At 43.3% G+C, this 18,026-nt stretch overlaps 1 protein-coding gene across 6 annotated transcripts in view; it reads right to left on the bottom strand.

Annotated features, from left to right (window-relative positions):
• The window catches only part of LOC146575654 (RNA binding protein fox-1 homolog 2-like), a 52,207-nt gene extending 41,317 nt beyond the window's left edge, over positions 1 to 10,890 (bottom strand). For 5 of the 6 annotated variants that reach the window (XR_014892165.1, XR_014892164.1, XM_085270446.1 and 2 more), the window contains exon 1: positions 9,746 to 10,890. Coding sequence is in view for 4 of the 6 variants with exons in the window: in XM_085270446.1 (XP_085126572.1) it covers positions 9,746 to 10,000 (255 nt within the window). In the remaining 2 variants the exon portion in view is untranslated. The remainder of the gene's footprint in view (positions 1 to 9,745) is intronic. The other variant, XM_085270449.1, reaches the window with a different exon arrangement.
• Positions 10,891 to 18,026: the final 7,136 nt, after the last annotated feature.

The following is an 18,026-nucleotide window of genomic DNA, read 5'->3' as shown; positions in this document are numbered from 1 at the left end:
ATGAAAATAAGGACAGACACACAGGAGAAAGAGGAATGTGGGTAATAAGAGAGCCAAAGCCAAGAAAGGGGAGAGAAATAAAGCAGTAAAGTATTCGCAAAATGGAGACAATGAGTCATAAGTGAAGAATGCCATGTGATTTATATTTTCTTAAAGCAGGGTGGGGGAAGGAGCTCGAGGGGTTGAATTTGATACCAAGTTTTTACAGACTCGTTTACCTACCCCCACACAAACCCAGGCACACACAAGCACACACTGCCTTTGCCATATGGCTTTACATCACGTGGCTGCTGAAAGGTATACAAAAGTTTATTCCCGACAGCTTTTTATAAAATAAATAAAAATGAACGCAGCTGTGCTGCTTCGCTCGGTCTGAGCCCGTGCAGGTTCAGAGCTGTGCTTTCATGCCTCACTTCTGTAACTTTCCATTAAGTTAATTCCATATAGTTTGCGAGCGAGGAGGAGCCTTTGAAGGCGCCGGCCGGCTGACTGTGGAGGGCTTCAGTCTGCGCTGGCAGGGATCAGCAAAAGCACAGAAAAACCAGTCACACGCTCATAAACACTGACTCGACAGAGGGTAAAAACTAAAGGGCGTCTCTCTTGTTTATTTTCTCTCTGTCTCTGTCTCTGACTTGCTATTTTAAGAGGAGAAGGAAAGAAGTTGGGAAGTTGCTGGAGCAAATGGGTAGAAGCAAGGGAAAAAAGTGGAGCAGCAGTGGTGAAGGAAGACAAAATGACATGAGGTCAACAGATGGTGAGAGGGGAGGGAGACTAAGGGAGGAGGGGAGACGGTAATTAGGCAGGCCGCTGCAGGCTTCCAGCGGTCCCAAACAGAACAGCCCGAGGAGGTGGCTTTGTGGTCTCATATCACCAAATGTTAGGGGGGGGGAAATAAAAAACACACCTGCTCCCTCCAAATCATCATGAAAAAGACTTTTTTGATATATCTGCTGCTGCATGCCTATGTCTGAGGTGTGGAAAAATAATCTAGGAGGGGTGATTTGACAAATGTCAAATCACAGCTATGCTAACATCTGATCAGCTCCACCACCAGCTCTATCAAGTCAACAAAACCCAACCGTGGAGGAGGAAACGTAGACACCAGCGTACCGTATTATAGCTATGGAGAAAAGTGCAGAAGAGCCACAAAGTGATGGATATGGTGGACTCGAGACGGGTGTATTAAAGCCGAGAGACGACGCTCAGAATGACAAATGCATTGGAGGTAGTCAATATGTGAGGACATAAGGACAAAGACCGAGAGGAAGCGCAGAAAGACAAGATGAAACACAAGCTTTCCCGAGAACTGAAGGCTCATTTATCACAACAGCATCTTTTTCACTTTACAGACCAAACTGTGCCCACACAATGGCACCGCTACAACTACCCGAGTTTCTCTCTTTTAAGCGATGTATTTTCTAAAAGAGTAGGAGTCTTCAACACCTCTGATGTGAACTGGACACATTTTTTTTTTTTTTTTTTGGTGATGGTGGTGGTTCCGACTTTAATAAAATATAAAGCTCGAGGGCACTTCACTGGGTGGATTTATTGATGACTGTTTCCTCTGTACCGACTGTGTGGATTTGCTAATAAAAACAGATGACCTAGGAATTGGGAATTATGCAGGTCCCCGTACGTCTCCGCATGAAGGTTCCTGCACAAGAAAGCACTCATCTATAGCTGGACCACATTGTTATTTCACTGAGTTATATTATCTGTTTGCCCATCTGTCGATAAACCTGTCCTAATCTTGTAAACGAGATCACACCTGCTCACTTAAACTCAAGGAGAAACCAGTCAGATTTGGGTGGTTAAAGTTTAAGAAAGCATCTGCAAACTTTACCACCACATTTTTGACCAAAGAAAAATCTTATCATTATTTGGTACTCATTACAATACTATAAAGAATTCCAGTCCTTGTTTCAATTATAAAACTGTCTAAATAAGAAACATAAAATGCAACTACTAAAAAGTGGAGGAAGAAAAATTCAATTAGCATGTTTAAGCCTCCTTTGAAACAGAGCAGCTCTAAAGCTCTGCAGGCCAGCTTTGAGTCAGCTTTCAAAACCAGACTGAGAACGTATGATTCATTATCCTGTTTTTATGCAAATGAATCACAAAAGTGGGCTACCTTGATAACAAACAAAACATTTAGGAGCCTCAAAGTTTTAAGAATAGCAAAAGTTAAGCGAGAGAGGCCAGTTTCAGTTTAATTTTGGCTAAAGACCAGCCACAGTTTGAGTATACCGGTAAGCTATTCTATTCTAAGCCAGCAGCGTTGGTGGTGAAAACAAACAAATCTGTGCACATACTGTTAAATTCTCCATTTTCCTCTTCAACTTTTCTTTTTTTGGATTTGGAATCCATAAGTAGGGGGGGCTCAGGACTTTTCATGTAAGTGTATAGACCCATGCTAACTACTCAAGACTACCTTTTTTTTTTTTTTTTTTAAATTACAAAAAAGTCTGGCCCTTTGGAAGTGAAATATAAAGAAATGGCCCAAGACTTTTGCACAGTATCAAGAACACGTGAAAGAAATTTCACTACATCTAGAACAAGCGTCACCTTTGAACTCAAGGATGAAGCGATTTAATTTTACCGCTCAATGGTCCTACACCCCTGTATCTCACAACTGTTTGTCCATTCATTCCAAATAATGTAGAGATTACAATCAAACATCTATTAGGTCAAAATGGTGGTGTTTAAAATAACCTTCTAAAGGCATTTACAATTTATTTGAAAAGGTCACGTGTCAAGTTTGGACAGACAAGGCAGTTGTGTAACTATCTAAATATTGCAAGTGCCAAAAGTGTTTACTGGACAAATGTCCAGTTAGTGATTTAACAGATGTGAACTCTTTGTTGCCTTTATCACAAAGTAAAGCCGAGAATTTAAAAAAGATTTGATGAATGTTGTAAATAACACAACACAATAGCAAAAGGATCCAACTGTTAATGTGGCACAACTTCAAAGGTCAAACTGTAAATTAACTGGTACTGGACTAAGCCACCAAGTTAAACGCAATTCATAAATTCCACCAATAACCTGCACAGGTTGCTTCACTCTTCTCTGTCAGATCTAATTATTGTTTCAGTCTGCCGAGGCAGAGCTCTTAGTGCACTGTGGACATGCTTTATGCTGTAAGGCCTCATTAATAAAAGCTTTAAAAGAACTAAATAAAAATCAAAGAAATACAAAACTATCGCAGTGCATTCAGCTGAAGTTGGGAAAACTCACATAGCAAACCAGGGTATCATTCATAGACAGCTGTGATGGGTATTGTGGCAGCACATCGCAGATGACCCCCATGTAAGGGAAGCACTGAATTGACATTTGGCTGTATGTGTGGGAGGAGATGGGAGCACATGTGACAGTTTGGGGGCAGCCTTGGGGAGGAGCTATGCTGAGTGGGGGAGCAGTGGCATGATGACTATAAAGGGAGTGCTAGCATGAAAGTGCCATGTGAAGGAGCTGAAACCAGGAAATCAAGTGAGAGACAAAGGGATCTCAAACCTATTCTGATCTCTTTATGAATGGTGGCGTCTAGAGCAGGGCGATATGGCCAAAAATATTTATCACGATATATATTTGAAAATTTGCGATAACGATATAACCGACGATATAATTGATGCGAGACAAAATACAACTCCACAACATTACTAGCGCAAAAAGACAACCTTCCATTTATTTTCACTTAAACAAGAAGCTGGTTTTTATGTACATTAAAGCTTTATAAAAATGTAACAGTGCAAATGCAAATTCCTTGCTGAAAGTTTAACCAAAAGGCATTTCCAGTAGAAATGGGCTGACATATCCTGAGCATAACCATGTATAATATCCACTGAAGTTAAAAAGAGGTGCTTTGCAACATTAAACTGCAGTGTGCAGTACGCATTTTTCGCACCATAAGGTGCACGGGATTATAAGGCACATTAAGCGAAACAAAGCAGTCAGATAAATCAAACTTTATTAAACTCATTCTTCTTGCTTCCTCCACTTCTGTACCATTGATTCATTAATGTTGAATTCTCTGGCAGCTGCTCTATTCCCATGTTGTTGCAGTATATTAATGACTAACCTCGTATTGTGGATGGATTATCTCAGTTGTTCTCCTGACTGAAGTTTGGTCCGTTTACAGCATCCTGCCATGCGATTGCATTTGTCTCTAACCATGAAGAACCTTCACGTTAACTTTTATAAGTGGAAAAGTGTTAGTGTTCGTCCTCCAGCTTCACTGTTTATGTTATGCTAACATAGCTGTGTCGCTAGCGATCACGTAGCACATCATTATATACCAGCTAGCCCAACTTCAGTAACCCTACAAACGTCACTGCTGTTTAGTTTCCTGTCTTCATTTATGTTGGAAGTGATAGCAGAGCTGTACGTTTGATTTTTTTCAGAAATCTCTCCGTCAGAACATGCTATATCGTGCTTAGGTAACTAGCGAAACTAGCGAGCTAACTTCCGCTAGCTTCCTGCTAACTTCTAACTCCGTTAAATGTAATAACTTTTGTTTTCATGGATGCCTGGAAGTTAAACTTTATAGTTACACCTGGTAAAGCAGCAATGCTGATCGTTTTATTAAAGATGAAAGAATTTAGACCGTTTTTAACTCTAAGTGATGCTGCAGTGTTGTTTGACCTGAAGCATACGGAGTTTAGGACCCAGATTACTCCCAGATTTAAGAGCATCTTAGTCCGACAAATATGACAATAACAACGGCCGCTTGCATGTTCTGCAAAAAATGTGCTTTGTTGTGTATCTGACGGACAAACACCAAACCAGTTCCACATCACTGAAGTTGCACCATTTTTACAAACCAATTCTGGTTCATCTGTTTCACTCAACAATCGGCCATGTGCGTATGAAAACAAAGGCACTGCGCATGCGCGTTTTACTCCCATTCTATCGCGATATTTCATTTTCCTATCGTTGCCTAACATTATACCGGTATTACCGTGAACGGTATAATATGGCCCAGCCCTAGTGGCGTCCTTCTTTTGTCTGCTGTCGATGCTTGGGTAATAATGCTGTTGCGTAGTGAGCTGAGCTGAACACAAGAAGGGAGGGAGAAAAGAGGAGTTGAGCAACTGCATATGGGGAATTTTAGCTTATCGTTGCTGGTTCAAAAGTCAAGGGTGAGTCCACTGTGCTGTGGCTCAAAGTTTAACAGCAATCATTAACAGCTGCACAGCACCTAATGCGAGACCAGGTTGGGACTGTGTGACCCTCTGCAACACATGTTAGCACATTAGTATATGCCGAACACACAACTGGTCCCACACCTCCCCGTCCTCCTAACACTTTCCACTTCTGGGGATATTTCTTCTTAGCATAATGGCAGCTGCTGACTTCTGGCTGCTTGTGACTAATGATTTTTTTCATTATCAGTGAATCTGAGTGTTACTGTTATCTCAAATCATCTTTTAAGGCTTTAATAGTCTTAAAATTGAAAAATGTGCATCGCAGCTAAACAAAAACCCTCTGTCCCTTTCAGTTTACAATAATGTATGGAGGAGAAAGGCAGTTAATCAACCCAATTGGGGAGGATGGAAAAAAAGAAAAAACTACTGATAAATCATGATCAAACAAAAATGCAGATTAATCTTCTCTTCACTTATTACTTGCCAACAAATCATTTTGTTTCTTCCATACAGGGTTTCCTGTTACCTCACTGACACTTTTCCCTGTCTTTGCATTTCTTTTTTCATCACTTTTACTAACCACTAATAAGTCTAGCTGTGCCAGTCAAACGAAGTCAGTGTTAAATCCAGGGATTACGCTCACGTGCAAACACGCAGGGATGAATAGTTATTACACACTTTGGGGATGCATGCACAGAGGGTGTCTTAGTAGTGCCTGCAGAGTGTATGCAACAAAATTGAGGGCATGCAGATGTGCACATGGAGCCTCGTGTTTACCACATTATGACAACAATGCAATCACATGGACCCAGGCAGACCTTTGGATACATGCAACACACATGTAACTTGGCAACACTTATAATTGATTTTAATAGCTAAAGGATTTGGGGTTGATCAGCTTTTACACATCTCACTGGGGAATGCCTCAGCTGGAAAATTTTGCTGTAGGTACGTCACAACCACAAACCCCTCCATAACCTACAGCATAATCTGAAGCGTACCTGCCCAGAAATGTCACTATAGGTTGGATTGGCCCATTATTGTGATTGGCCTGTTCAGCACAATTGATTCATCGTGTGCATTTTCGACTCGTCTTTTGCTGCAGTTGATGAATTTTTCAGCGAGAAAATGACAATCATCCTCTCACTATAAGGAATAATAATCATAACACATCATAATATATGGACTCACAAATGTCAGCAAAGGAAAGAAGATCACCAAAACTATTGGAATGGACATGAGGGAAATACACAAAGACCAATATTTTTGCCTATGATGCACAAAAAAAGAAAAAGAAAAACAACAAGCACGGGGACTCTGGAGGGAATAAAGTCCACAACCACACTTTAAACACATAATGAACCAACACAAGCATAAATGCGAGCAACAACGTTAGCCACTTACATGGTTTACGTTGTAGGTTTGACAAAGACCCCCCGCAGCAGTCTAACGCAGGTCTTACAGTAAGCTCCAATCAAAACTCCTCACACATGCAGAGAGAAGCACAGAAACTACCGCCGGCAGAAATAACAGACGCAGTAAAATTTTACACTGCACTAAAATGAAACAAGGGCATATAAACTATTTAAACAAATTGTTAAATGTTCAGTTTTACATATTTTTAAAATATTTATGCATTTTTATTGTTTTTGTCCTGTGGCTTTGAGGGCCTAAGGGGAAAAAAGGAGGTGCAATTACGGTGGGTACATGTAATATTGTTGTGATATCCAAGGTTCATGAGACTTTAAAGTTCTTGTTGCAATTTACTTTCTTGCCTGGGCTGCGGGGGTATTCTTTAACGTCTCTTTTCTCAGGCAACCATCAGCTCTCATGTTTGCAGCACAATAAGTTCTGAAGCTGCTCAGCAGACTAAACTTTAACTTCACTTGTTCCACGAGAAGTAATGATTCTCAGTGCTATGGATGCTGCTTGTGGTGAACACTATGAATAAAAAAAAAAAAACGTGCGCTATCGGTGATAATCTTTTTCAGTGATCTGTTCATACATACCGCCCACACCCCCCACCCCAACTCCACCCTGGCCCCATTAAAGCGATCGCTCTGGTTAATGCCCTCTCCTAAATGAGCTTTGATCTCGTTAGCGCGACACAAAGCCTCTTTACTGCCAACGATAGGACAAATCGGCTCTCCGAGAAACGCGGAAAGAGGGAGAGTTGGATACTGTACTCCCACTACCTCAGCGCAGACAACAGTGCTGCCTCAAGGGGAAGCATCAATAAGACCAACAGAGCGCACCAAACATACAAAGAAAGAGCGCATAGGGGGAGATGAAGTGGAGGGGAAAGGGGGGAAAAGGAGAGAGGAAAATAAGACAACACAGCTGGGAAAAAGAAATGGATATTCCACCGATTTGAGTGATGGGAGACGGGCTGAGAAATGAAGACATTATCAAAGATGGCAGTGGGGGAGATAGATGGGGCGGCACAGAGGAAAGAGTGAATCCGGGGGGGGGCTTGCCTCAGTGGCACGCTGAAAGCCTGTGAACCAGGAGTCAATTAGCAATCTGGAAATATGCCTGGGGGGAGGCAGGAGGGGGACAAATCAGAGGACAGATAAGGGTGGGGGTGGGAAGGGGTGCAGTTTGTATGAGGTGGAGCGGGGGAGGAGAGCAGCAACAACAAAAGAGGGGAGGCTGCACTCTCGTTTATTATTACAGTCCTGATTTGCAGTCAGCCTGGAAGGTCAGAAGTATACCAGCTCGAGCTCACTGCAGGAGCCCTACAGTAATTGCTGGGTGCATTTAGTTCAAGGAACATCCACTGGAGTCATCATCTCCATCGCGAGCAGCCATGCAGCGCCCGAGAGCTACTCGATACATCCCCTCAATGTCATTTTCCGATTTATTTATCCTTTGTATAAAGTGTCACTGAGCTGATTATCGTCATTCAGGCCCTGTCCTCATGCTTATCTCTCCCACAACTGATGGTGTCATGCCTGCCATCCATCACTTCCCTCGCATACTTTATCATGCCGCCTGATGGATGCAAACTAACCGCTCAGATTTTCACTCTGCCATCAGTCTCCTTTATCCCACCTCCCCACCCCCACCCCAAAATCCCCACATCTATCCATCTATCAGTCCCCAGTCACACCTCTCTCTCTCTCCTCTAATCCACTCGCACATTGTGCCCAATTAAACCACGATCCTCGCTTTCCCCTCTTTATCCTCCACGTGCAACCTTCGGCGCACTCTCTTTCTCTTGCTGTAGCCTCATCCTCCCTTTTATTTCATTTACACGACCTCACCCCGACCCCAACAATCAATACAACCGATGGGCAGCGAGAATCCACCACATGCCGCCCTGCTCATTGTCACATCATCTTTGCCAGCGGGCTATAACCTTTTCCCATCATCAACATCCATCCTCTGTGAGGCTCACTGAGCATCACAGCATCACACTTGGACCTTTCTGTCTTTGCAGCGGGTCAGCTGCACAGCCCATTGAAGCATTTTACCAGTTTCCCCAGGATTCAATTACCTGCAGACGACCTCAAGTCGTGTCCGCCTGCCCTTCGACTACCGTTAGAGCAGTTTCCCTGGTCTTTGAAAAAGAAAAAAAAAAAAAACAAAACCCACCAGACGTCAGCTGAAATTTTTCTCTTGTACTATTGCATTACAGGGGCACTTCAAAGCATGTGTGTGTAGGTGTAGGAATGATGCGTGCTGTGTGTTTGCAAGAGAGAAATAAATAGCAAGAGATCCAGGCAGAACAAGTGAGAGGTGCACCCTGCGCCTCGGCAGTTCTCTAGTTTACTGTAACGTACACAGGTTGGTCCGGGGAAGCAGGAATGGACGCTGATGCTTTGCTGTCTCAGCAGTCGAGTCATAAAAGCAAGGGAAGACCCGTGTTAAGGAGGGGCCCCCAGAGACCCTTCGCTCCTTCAAGCTCAAAAAAAAAAAAAAAGGCTCTGTTCTTTGTCTTTCTCTGTGGTGACCCCTCCCCCAATCCTTGTCTGCCTCTCTCTTTTAACACCTAGCGACAATCATGGGGGGGCACGGAGCCATTAAATGCCCTGCATGTGTGTGTCAGGATTTCTGAAGACTCACTGACAAATTATCCGCACAGTTCAAAGTAATTTCATCCACATAAGTATAAAAATACAAAATCCCTCGCAACATGTGACAAAGCACTGGTTTACCTTCTGTGAGGCAGGCATGATGAATGGCTCTGATCTTTGCCGTGGTGTCTGGGACTGTCATAGCAATGGAGCCTGGATCATATTACCTTTGTCTGGTTTGGTAAGAGCAGCACCAAGAGGAACAAACAGCAAGCCTCGATAATCACAGCAAGCAACGCGTTTACTACTGAGACACTTTTCCTGCGTTTCGCTTGTTATAATTAAAGGATTTGCTGTTGCAACGATGCATGATTATCAAGAGGGGAAAATGCGCGCGTGGAGGGGGGGCTGTCAAAAACATCATCCTTCCTAGCTGATGCTTAGAAGCAAACAGAAAAAACAGCGAAGAAGGAAAAGGAGGGCGGATGATACTGAGTTCAGTGAGCAGCATTTGTAACAGATGGAAACAAAAAAGACACAGATGTGAGAAACATATCTTTTGTGTTTACACTGCATTCATACCTGGCCAATGTCACCGACAACACTCCCGGTCCCGTCTATCCTTGGTCTTTTGCACTCCGCCCCGGACAAGTCAGTGAGGGCAGCGGCAGTCTGAGCGTCGGGCTCCGGATCTCCTCTCTTCATCCCTCGGACCACGGCTGGACCCCCGGCCGCGTTTGCATGGGGTCCGGCTGCTGTATCAATGTCCCTTTCCCGGTCCATTATTCCCCGACTAACGGGTAGCATAATAGATGCAACGTCGGTCGACATTAACATTGGACGGGAGACAGTCACCAGTCAAAAGTCTCTTTGGCTTTTTCTTTTCTTTTGTTACCTTTGCCTTCTCCTTTTGGTTTGTCCACGGCTCGATATTCACAATGGATTTGGCTTTTCCCAGACAGATAATATTGAACGGATTTTCATCAATATACACAAGCTTGCACTGTTTATTGTCTAACTTAGCCTTAGCTATGCGAGACACCCCTTTAAAACCATGGCAGAATCCAACACAAAGCACATTAAGTACAGTTGTTCCTCTCTTTCTTTTTTCCCCCTGAAAAAAGAAAAACGACGACAGTGTCCTATTTTAATAAAGATCACACGTCCGACTCTCGGATGCCTGACAAGCTAATTAGCTAGCTAACATCGGCTAGCCTGCTAGCATTACATTCCGCTAGCTCTCTTTATAAATGTGGCTCGGAGAGCACACTCTCGCTGCCAAGAATAGAAAATGTTGGAAATTAGCTTCGCGTAATACTACTCCTTCTGCGGGGCCAGCCAGTCACCCTCTCCTCTCGCCCCTAAACGCGTGGGGATTTTTTCTTTTGCAGTGAACTCCTCTGTGGTTCCTACCAGCTTTCCCCTTGAATTCTCTCCCTTCTTGTCCGTTCCCTCGCCTCGGTCTGCTGTGGATGAGTCTTGGCGTGCGTACCTTGGCTACCGACGAACACGATTTCCTCTGGTCTCAGTCCCAGTTGGTGTAACTCGTAGTGTGTAGGGAGCCCGAGTGCGCTGATCTGCGGTCAGATTTGCCCGTGAACACCGGGCTCGCGGACAGGGGGAGTGAGGTAAGGCGGGCTGGTCTGAGGTCTGCCTTTCCTCGGTCTCCTTCTCCTCCTTTTTTCCCTCCTGATCCCACCACCTCAGAGCTCCCTCCTCCTCAACCCTCAGTTATTTATTTATTTTTTTCCCAGTTAATATAAAAATTGCACTATTTTGCAGGTCGTGACGATGCCCAAAAATTATTATTTTTTGCGCCTAAAATTACCTAAAATGTTAAGCAGAAAATAAATAATAATAATAATGAATAATAGTAAAATATATAAATATTAATGAAATATCTCAAAAACACAAAAGCCACATTTTGCTTTTGAACAACATATGATTATTATTATTTTTATTTATTTATCTAGTTCGTTATTTTTATTGGGAGTCAGCTACTCCCATTGTAATAGTTTTGTAGCAAAATACGCCTCCAACATTTGCAAAAAGGAAACCTACATAACCACATAAATGAAAACACGCAGCTAATAGCCAAAGGCCTAAAGTACTTAAATAAAATGGGAGGGGGGGATTAAACAAATCAATCAATCAAAGGAGCCCAAAACCGGCCTTTCCACTTTCGGTTTTTAAGCAACGCTTCACAGCACAGTCGTGTTTCTTAATGTTGTTGCGCCCCCTTGTGGGTCTTCAGTCACAAAGCGTCCGATAGGAAACCGCTTTCATCCTGACTACCGGGCTTTGATGTTATATAATTCATACAAAAAGTAACACTTATCAAATACAGTTGCTGATGTGAGGAAATGTTTACAGTGACCAACCAACAGAAAAAATAAATAAAAATACTTGAGCCGTAAATCCTGCACCTCACCTGACTGCCTTAAAACAGATGATCGCAGTCACTTTCTGCTCAGCTGTCTGTGTCTAAATGTGTGTCATGATGGAGGTATTGTATGTTTATGTGTGTGTGTTTCCCTTCATCTCTGTGACTCACTCTAACGACACCCTTGTCTCTACCTGTCTCCCTGCCACCCACTGAACCTGCAGTGATTGACGGCAGTGAGGTCACATCACTCCTCCCGTCTGCCTGTTTCCTATCAGAGGCAGAGGGAGCCATTACTCAGCTATTACTACCAACACGGACTTCATGGGTTGTGGAAAAATAGAGCAAAATATCTGTTACGGGAAATGACACTTTACTGAGATCATTCTTCTTGATCTTTTGATGTCCTCTGACCTGTGTTTAATCCAGCTGGTTAAGAGGTCACAGGGCATTTCAGGAGGAGGATTCGTTACTCATTTAACAGAGTTTTTTATTTGACTTTGTCTGATTCCTGCCTACTGCTATTTATTCTATATTGATGTCACTTGCTGAGGGTAGTAGTAGGCATAGTTTATTTGCAGATCTCCAGCTACACTCACTGGCCACTTTATTGGGTACATCTGTTCAACTCTTTGTTAACACGAGTACCTGCGTAGCCAGTCACATGGCAGCATTTCAATGCATTTAAACATTTAAACAGGTGGGTACATTATGCCACTCAAGAATCTGAGTGTGATTGATGGTGACCCTTGATCTCAGGACTTTCCCTTTGACCTTTTGACCTTTCTGGAAGCTTGTCAGGTGTGAGAAGCGTGACCAGTTGCCGTCACAAATTTCCTACCACACAGAAAGGAGCACAGTTCATGATTGAAAAGCAAACATACAAGCAAGGAATTACTTTCATCTTTTCTACTTTTTCTTTTATCCACACTTTGGAGAATTAAGCCTTATAGAAAGACCTACTTGTTAAAGCAAATTTAGAGTTACAACTGTTGTTCACTACAGGGAATCGAAGCATATTCTTTGTTAACATGTATCGCTGTCAGGGTGTGGGTTCAGGAAGCAGACCCCAACGCAAGACTCTTCCGAGACAAAGCAGTGAATTTATTAACAGTGATGACAACAAATATATCCAAATCTTCAGCATTGTGGCTTTCCAAGGTGATCTTCTCGATTCTCCCCACACAGTGCGAGTGTTTGTGACAGTGAATAAACAGTTTCCATATCTGTGCTCTAATCTGTGTCTCTAATAAACAATCAGCTGCAGCTGGTGACGGCTTATGAGCGGCAGTTGAGGCTGTCTCCAGCGTGGGAACACTTCCAGCTCGAATGATCACCCGGCGTCCAAAACTTCCGGGAGTGCTCGCCAGAATTTCAAGTATTTCAGCTGCCAATTTTTACACTCGTGAGTCTAGTATATTTTTCTCTCTGTCTCTCTCTCTCAGACACAGACACACTCAGACACCACCGTTGTCATTATATAGCTTGCTGTTCAAACTGACGCTCAAATTTCCAAGCACCTCCTGAACACCTCATCCTTTTTTTAACCCATGGCAGCTGTACTTTATTACCTTTACACATATGACTGGAGCAGAATTTTGAGCAAGCAATAAAAACCTAAGATTTTAAGAATTATTCAGTCAGTATAGTATTTTGTTAAACTTTATGGCATCATTGTGATATCCAAGTAACCTCTGAAAAAATAAGTAACTGAAAAAGTCACTTAGATGAGTGATGAAACAGTTCTCCCACTCAAAACACCATGTCCAGATGAACAAAATCCCCTTTTTGGGAAGTATGTTTTTAATTTTAATCAGAGATTTGCGATCACTGCTTCCTACTTGGTCCACATGATGGATGACTCTTTGATGTCCTCAGACTAATGCGAGCAGTCCTGTCCTGTGTGGAGCTTCACTACATTGAAGCTCCACACAGCGTCATGTAGGATACGAAAGCTGTGGTTTGTCCAGCAGAATGATGCTGCTGAACCCAAACTGTTTCTAATGCTTGTTCTTCCATACTCTGGGATTTTGTCCAGAATAAGTGAAAGTGACTATACAAAACATTTTCTAAAATCAGTCATCAGACCTTTTACTTTGTTTAAATAGTAATAGGATTCCTCACATCATTTTCAATGTTTTCATGGTGCAGGAAGTGGAGTGATCCAGACTGGATGTGCCCAGGATGACCCTACATACAGCTCCAGCACAAAAACCAAACTCCCAGAATGAAAGGCAGCAGGCAGCAGTGGGGATACTCATAAGTCTACTGTTGGAGCTTACCAAACTGAATCAAACACGTTCGGTAATAATGATGTAGTTGAAGCCACATAACAGAGAACTGTTTTCTAAATCCTAAAAACGGAAATACCTCTCACCACGGTGGCCTCAAACTCAAACTCCAGACAGGCAACTCCTGTTCGGATTCCCTGTAACACAAAACATTCTGCAGTGAACATACTGACCCTGATGTGGTGTTAAGTCAGCCTGTGGACAGGTTGGTGACAGTACGTTTGACCTCATTAGGATCTCTGAGGACATAAGAAGTACAGCAATTACCAGTCAGGATGCTGATTAGCTAGAGATCAGACCAGGGTTGAGAATTAGAGGAGTATACTGACCATCGCTGACGGGTCAATTCCATAACCAGTAGTTTTTAGACCCATTGGTCATTTTGTGTGTGGCGTACAGGCCTAGCATGAAACACTGTGATTTTGCTCCAGTTTTTTTGCTCCCTCTCCTGCTGTTGTGTGCAGCTGTTTGTCCTATGCAGTTAGGAAGAGACAGCAGAACTCCAGTGTTAGCCTGCCTTTGCTGTGTGGTGGCTGTATATGTTTTGATGATTTACTCCTGCTCCATGGAGAGGAGTGTATCTGCTTTCATCTAATCTTCTTGACATTTGTTTAGCTTCTAAGTTTTGCCTTTTTCTCTTGATGATGAAAGGGGCTTGTGTGTCTCTTTTAGTTAAGATTCACTTTGTTTTCAGCTACTTCCCCAGATAACCTTGGACACCATGAGTTAGCACATCTGGAGAGATATTATGTACCTTATGTCAAACCAGTGATTTATAACCCTGGTTTATAACTGAGGAAATAATAAAGGAAGTAGTAAGAGTTAATAACAGTTATAACGTTTTATGAAAATCATCACATTATGATATTTCTGAACTTGGTACTAATCAATAATCATATGTCCAAAAATAATAAATAAAATAATAAATTAAGACAACTGCTTTTGGGGGGCTGTGTGTATGTGTGAAAATGTGTTGAACGACAATAAAAAGGTTTTTCTTAATTAAATCGGTGCTTTTGTAACAACAGAGGCCTGTGAGGACGGAGGGAGCTGGAGGCTGCATGCCGCACTGGCATTGGAAGGCTTTAATTCATTTTACTTGTGTTTTTTTGATTCAAAAAAGGAAAATCTGTCACTGCCGAGCGGCCAAAAACAGGTAAATGGACTCAGGTGCAGACAACACTCAGAGTTGCAAGGTGTGGATGTTACGCAACTGTTTATTACTGCAAATAGAGTGACACAAACTGTGGGGTGAACAACAAAATGCAAATGACCTAAAACTATGAACTAAGGGCGAGAAGTAGAAAAATCCTCTGGAAGGGAAACAACCACTAAGAAAGAACTATTAACTAAAGCAATACTAGTGGGCACAGGCCACGAAAGTACACTATGAGTTAATTCATACAAAACTTCTTGAACAGTATCAAACACTCGGTCAATGAAACAAGCTAAAGTTTCTGTGTTAAGTTATGAGCTTATATACACACTATGGCACAGCTAGACATCACTAAAAGAATCACACAACAAAAACATGACCATGAACTAGACGTACGCTTTATGTGCCGTGAAAAAGGTCCTGGGAATTAGTCTCATGCTGTAAGGGGAGCAGCTAAGGAACCCGACACTGGGTAAAATCCCGAGCGTGAACCCTATGCTGCAGGGGAAGGGAGGAATGCAAGTGGAATGCAAGTGGAATGCAAGTGGGGTCAGGTATTAAAATGTGATGGGCAGTGATTAGTAACAGTCTTAGTTGTGCAGGCGGAGGCGAGACGTAGATGGGAAAGGAGAGGGGTCCGGGTGAGGCGTGAACGGAGTCCAAAAACACAAAAACTGTTGCAAGCTGGCTGTATGTCTGTGTCTATATGTCAGGTTGGGTGTCAGGCGCCACCTCTCTGGGGACATCTCAGGCCCTCCAAGGTTTGGAGGCCTATCTCCCCCCACCACCACTTCCCCTGCCAGTGGCGGACCCCCTCAGACATCGGTGCGTTGGTGGTTCTTTGTGTCCGGGGATGGGCGTCCAGGTACACACCGGCTCACTCCTTGGCGGCCGCTTATCGGGGCCTGGAGCCTGGGGCTCGCTCGGGCCACTTCGGAGGTGGGGTGCCCCCGGCCTCTCGGCCTGGGGCTCGGTCACTCAGGCGCAGCTGGCTGCCGGCGGAGCTCACGGGCGCGTCACTGCAACTCCCCCTGGCTTCTGCTCCGCGGCTGCTGAGTGAGCCCTCATCTGGGACTGTCCTCAGCTCTTTCCGGGACAGTGGCGCGGCTGCCCCTCTGTTGGTCTTCCTTGGTCTCTTGTGTTCTGGGGGCCTCTGGATGTCTGGAGTTTTGATCTCCTCCACACCTGCTTCATGCCCTGGAGGACGGGGCTGTGGCCCCCCCACACCCTCTAGCAGATTATTACATGAAGGAACCTTTTAAAAAACAAAAAACAAGCGCGTCCATGCTCACAGGTGTACACACGGGTGATCACACCCACAAACTACACCCTTTTTGGCTCCTACCTCAAAGCACACTGTGTTCTGTTGATCTTATGTGCTGCACAATAATGTTTAATATTTAGTATTTACTGTCATATTCCCATATATCATTGTGATGTTGTTTATTCTATTACTCTTGTTCTTTTCTGCTTGCTTTCTTTTTTCTTTCTCAGCAGGTGATCCAGGTGATTGATATATGCATTTTTTTTTCTCTGCCCGTTCTGTTGGTTTTTGTCTTTTGCCCTTCTCCCCCGTCCCTCTTCTCAGCTGTTTCTCTTTCCCTCTTTCTTTCTCCCCTTCTTTCCCCCAGTCAAGTCTGTCCCGTATTCAGTAAGTGAAAATAAAATAAACAATAAAAGGTGAATCAAATGGACCATTACGGCAAGGCTGGGATGGTCAATTTGGTAAAGTAAATCCGTTGGGCATCTTTCTTTGCCTTTAGACAACAATTCTGATGGCAAAAGAGCCAAACGGGACAGGCCAAAAAAAAAAAACAAAAAAAAAAGAACTGCTCACTCCTGATTGGACACTGAGCTGCACCACCTTCTCCTTCACTCCTCCATCTTGCTGTCCTCTGAGCTCTCTCTCCTTCATCTCCAGGGAACGAATCAGAGTGCGAGCACCCAACCTGTGGACTGTTAATCTGCAGACAAGGAAGAAAACATTTACAGTTCTAATGTTTCCTATTTTTGCTACATTAGTACATCACTGACTTTTCTGTTTTTCTGTGCTGAGGGTGCATTCTTTTTATATTAGAATTAGTAGAGTTACAGAGGGTATATAGAGTGTGAACATAAAATAAGAGCTTGATTAGGCTGTAGAAACGGATGAAAATCCAGTAAAGTGAAGAGTGTGTGTGTGTGTGTGTGTGTGTGTGTGTGTGTGTGTGTGTGTGTGTGTGTGTGTGTGTGTGTGTGTGTGTGTGTGTCTGGCAGGAAGTCTGAATATAGCTTGTGAGCTTGTGAGAGACGTTTCAAAAGGAAAACAGAGGAATTAGAGAATGAAAGTGCTAAGAAATAGTAATGAAAATGATATTAAATAAATGTCTTAGTGTGTTAATACAGGTGCCCATGGACTTGGCTCAACCTCAGATGAGTACAGCGGCAAAATGATAGATTAACATAATTGGAACGACAAACAGGCCAGGCTTTGGCTGAAACTTTACAGCTTCACCTCTCATCCTGCCCTTATCCTGAGAAGAAGCTTAAAGGACAGTCAATCTCCTGATGAAGACAGAAGACAGACAGAACAACACCGTAGATTTGAAGAATTAACAGCAGGCAGAAGACAGTACAACTGACCTAAAACACTGAAGGGTCCAGCAGCATGTATGTTAATGGAACATGTGCTCTGAATTACAAGCTGGAAAGTGTACCAGTGACATGACTGTGTGAAAGCACTGCATTGGACTGTCTGAGTTCATATTTGCCATGCTGGGAGTTACCCGCCAAGAAAAGACTGAAAAGATGAAGAGAGAATGAACAGAGAAGAAGAAACGGCTGATTTGGGCCTGTGTTTGATTTGGGAGGCCACACAGGAAGCTGTGAGAAGAGGGGACGAGGACCGGTGAGAGGTGAAGGCTGGACGTTATTTAACATAGCAGTAAAATAATTTCCCTGCTCCACAACGTGTTCAAGTGAAAGTATAGGAAAATTGGGTTGAAAATTGAGGCTGAACTTGTGGGGTTTAGAAATGTCCAGAGCATCGCAACA

The sequence above is a fragment of the Mchenga conophoros genome, linkage group LG4, assembly GCF_057382185.1.
Source record: "Mchenga conophoros isolate Kocher_MC1m ecotype Shallow Benthic linkage group LG4, M_conophoros_male_GT1.1, whole genome shotgun sequence".
NCBI lineage: Eukaryota > Metazoa > Chordata > Actinopteri > Cichliformes > Cichlidae > Mchenga > Mchenga conophoros.
Note: the sequence above shows the minus strand (reverse complement) of the source record. Positions and strands in the feature narration are given on the sequence as shown.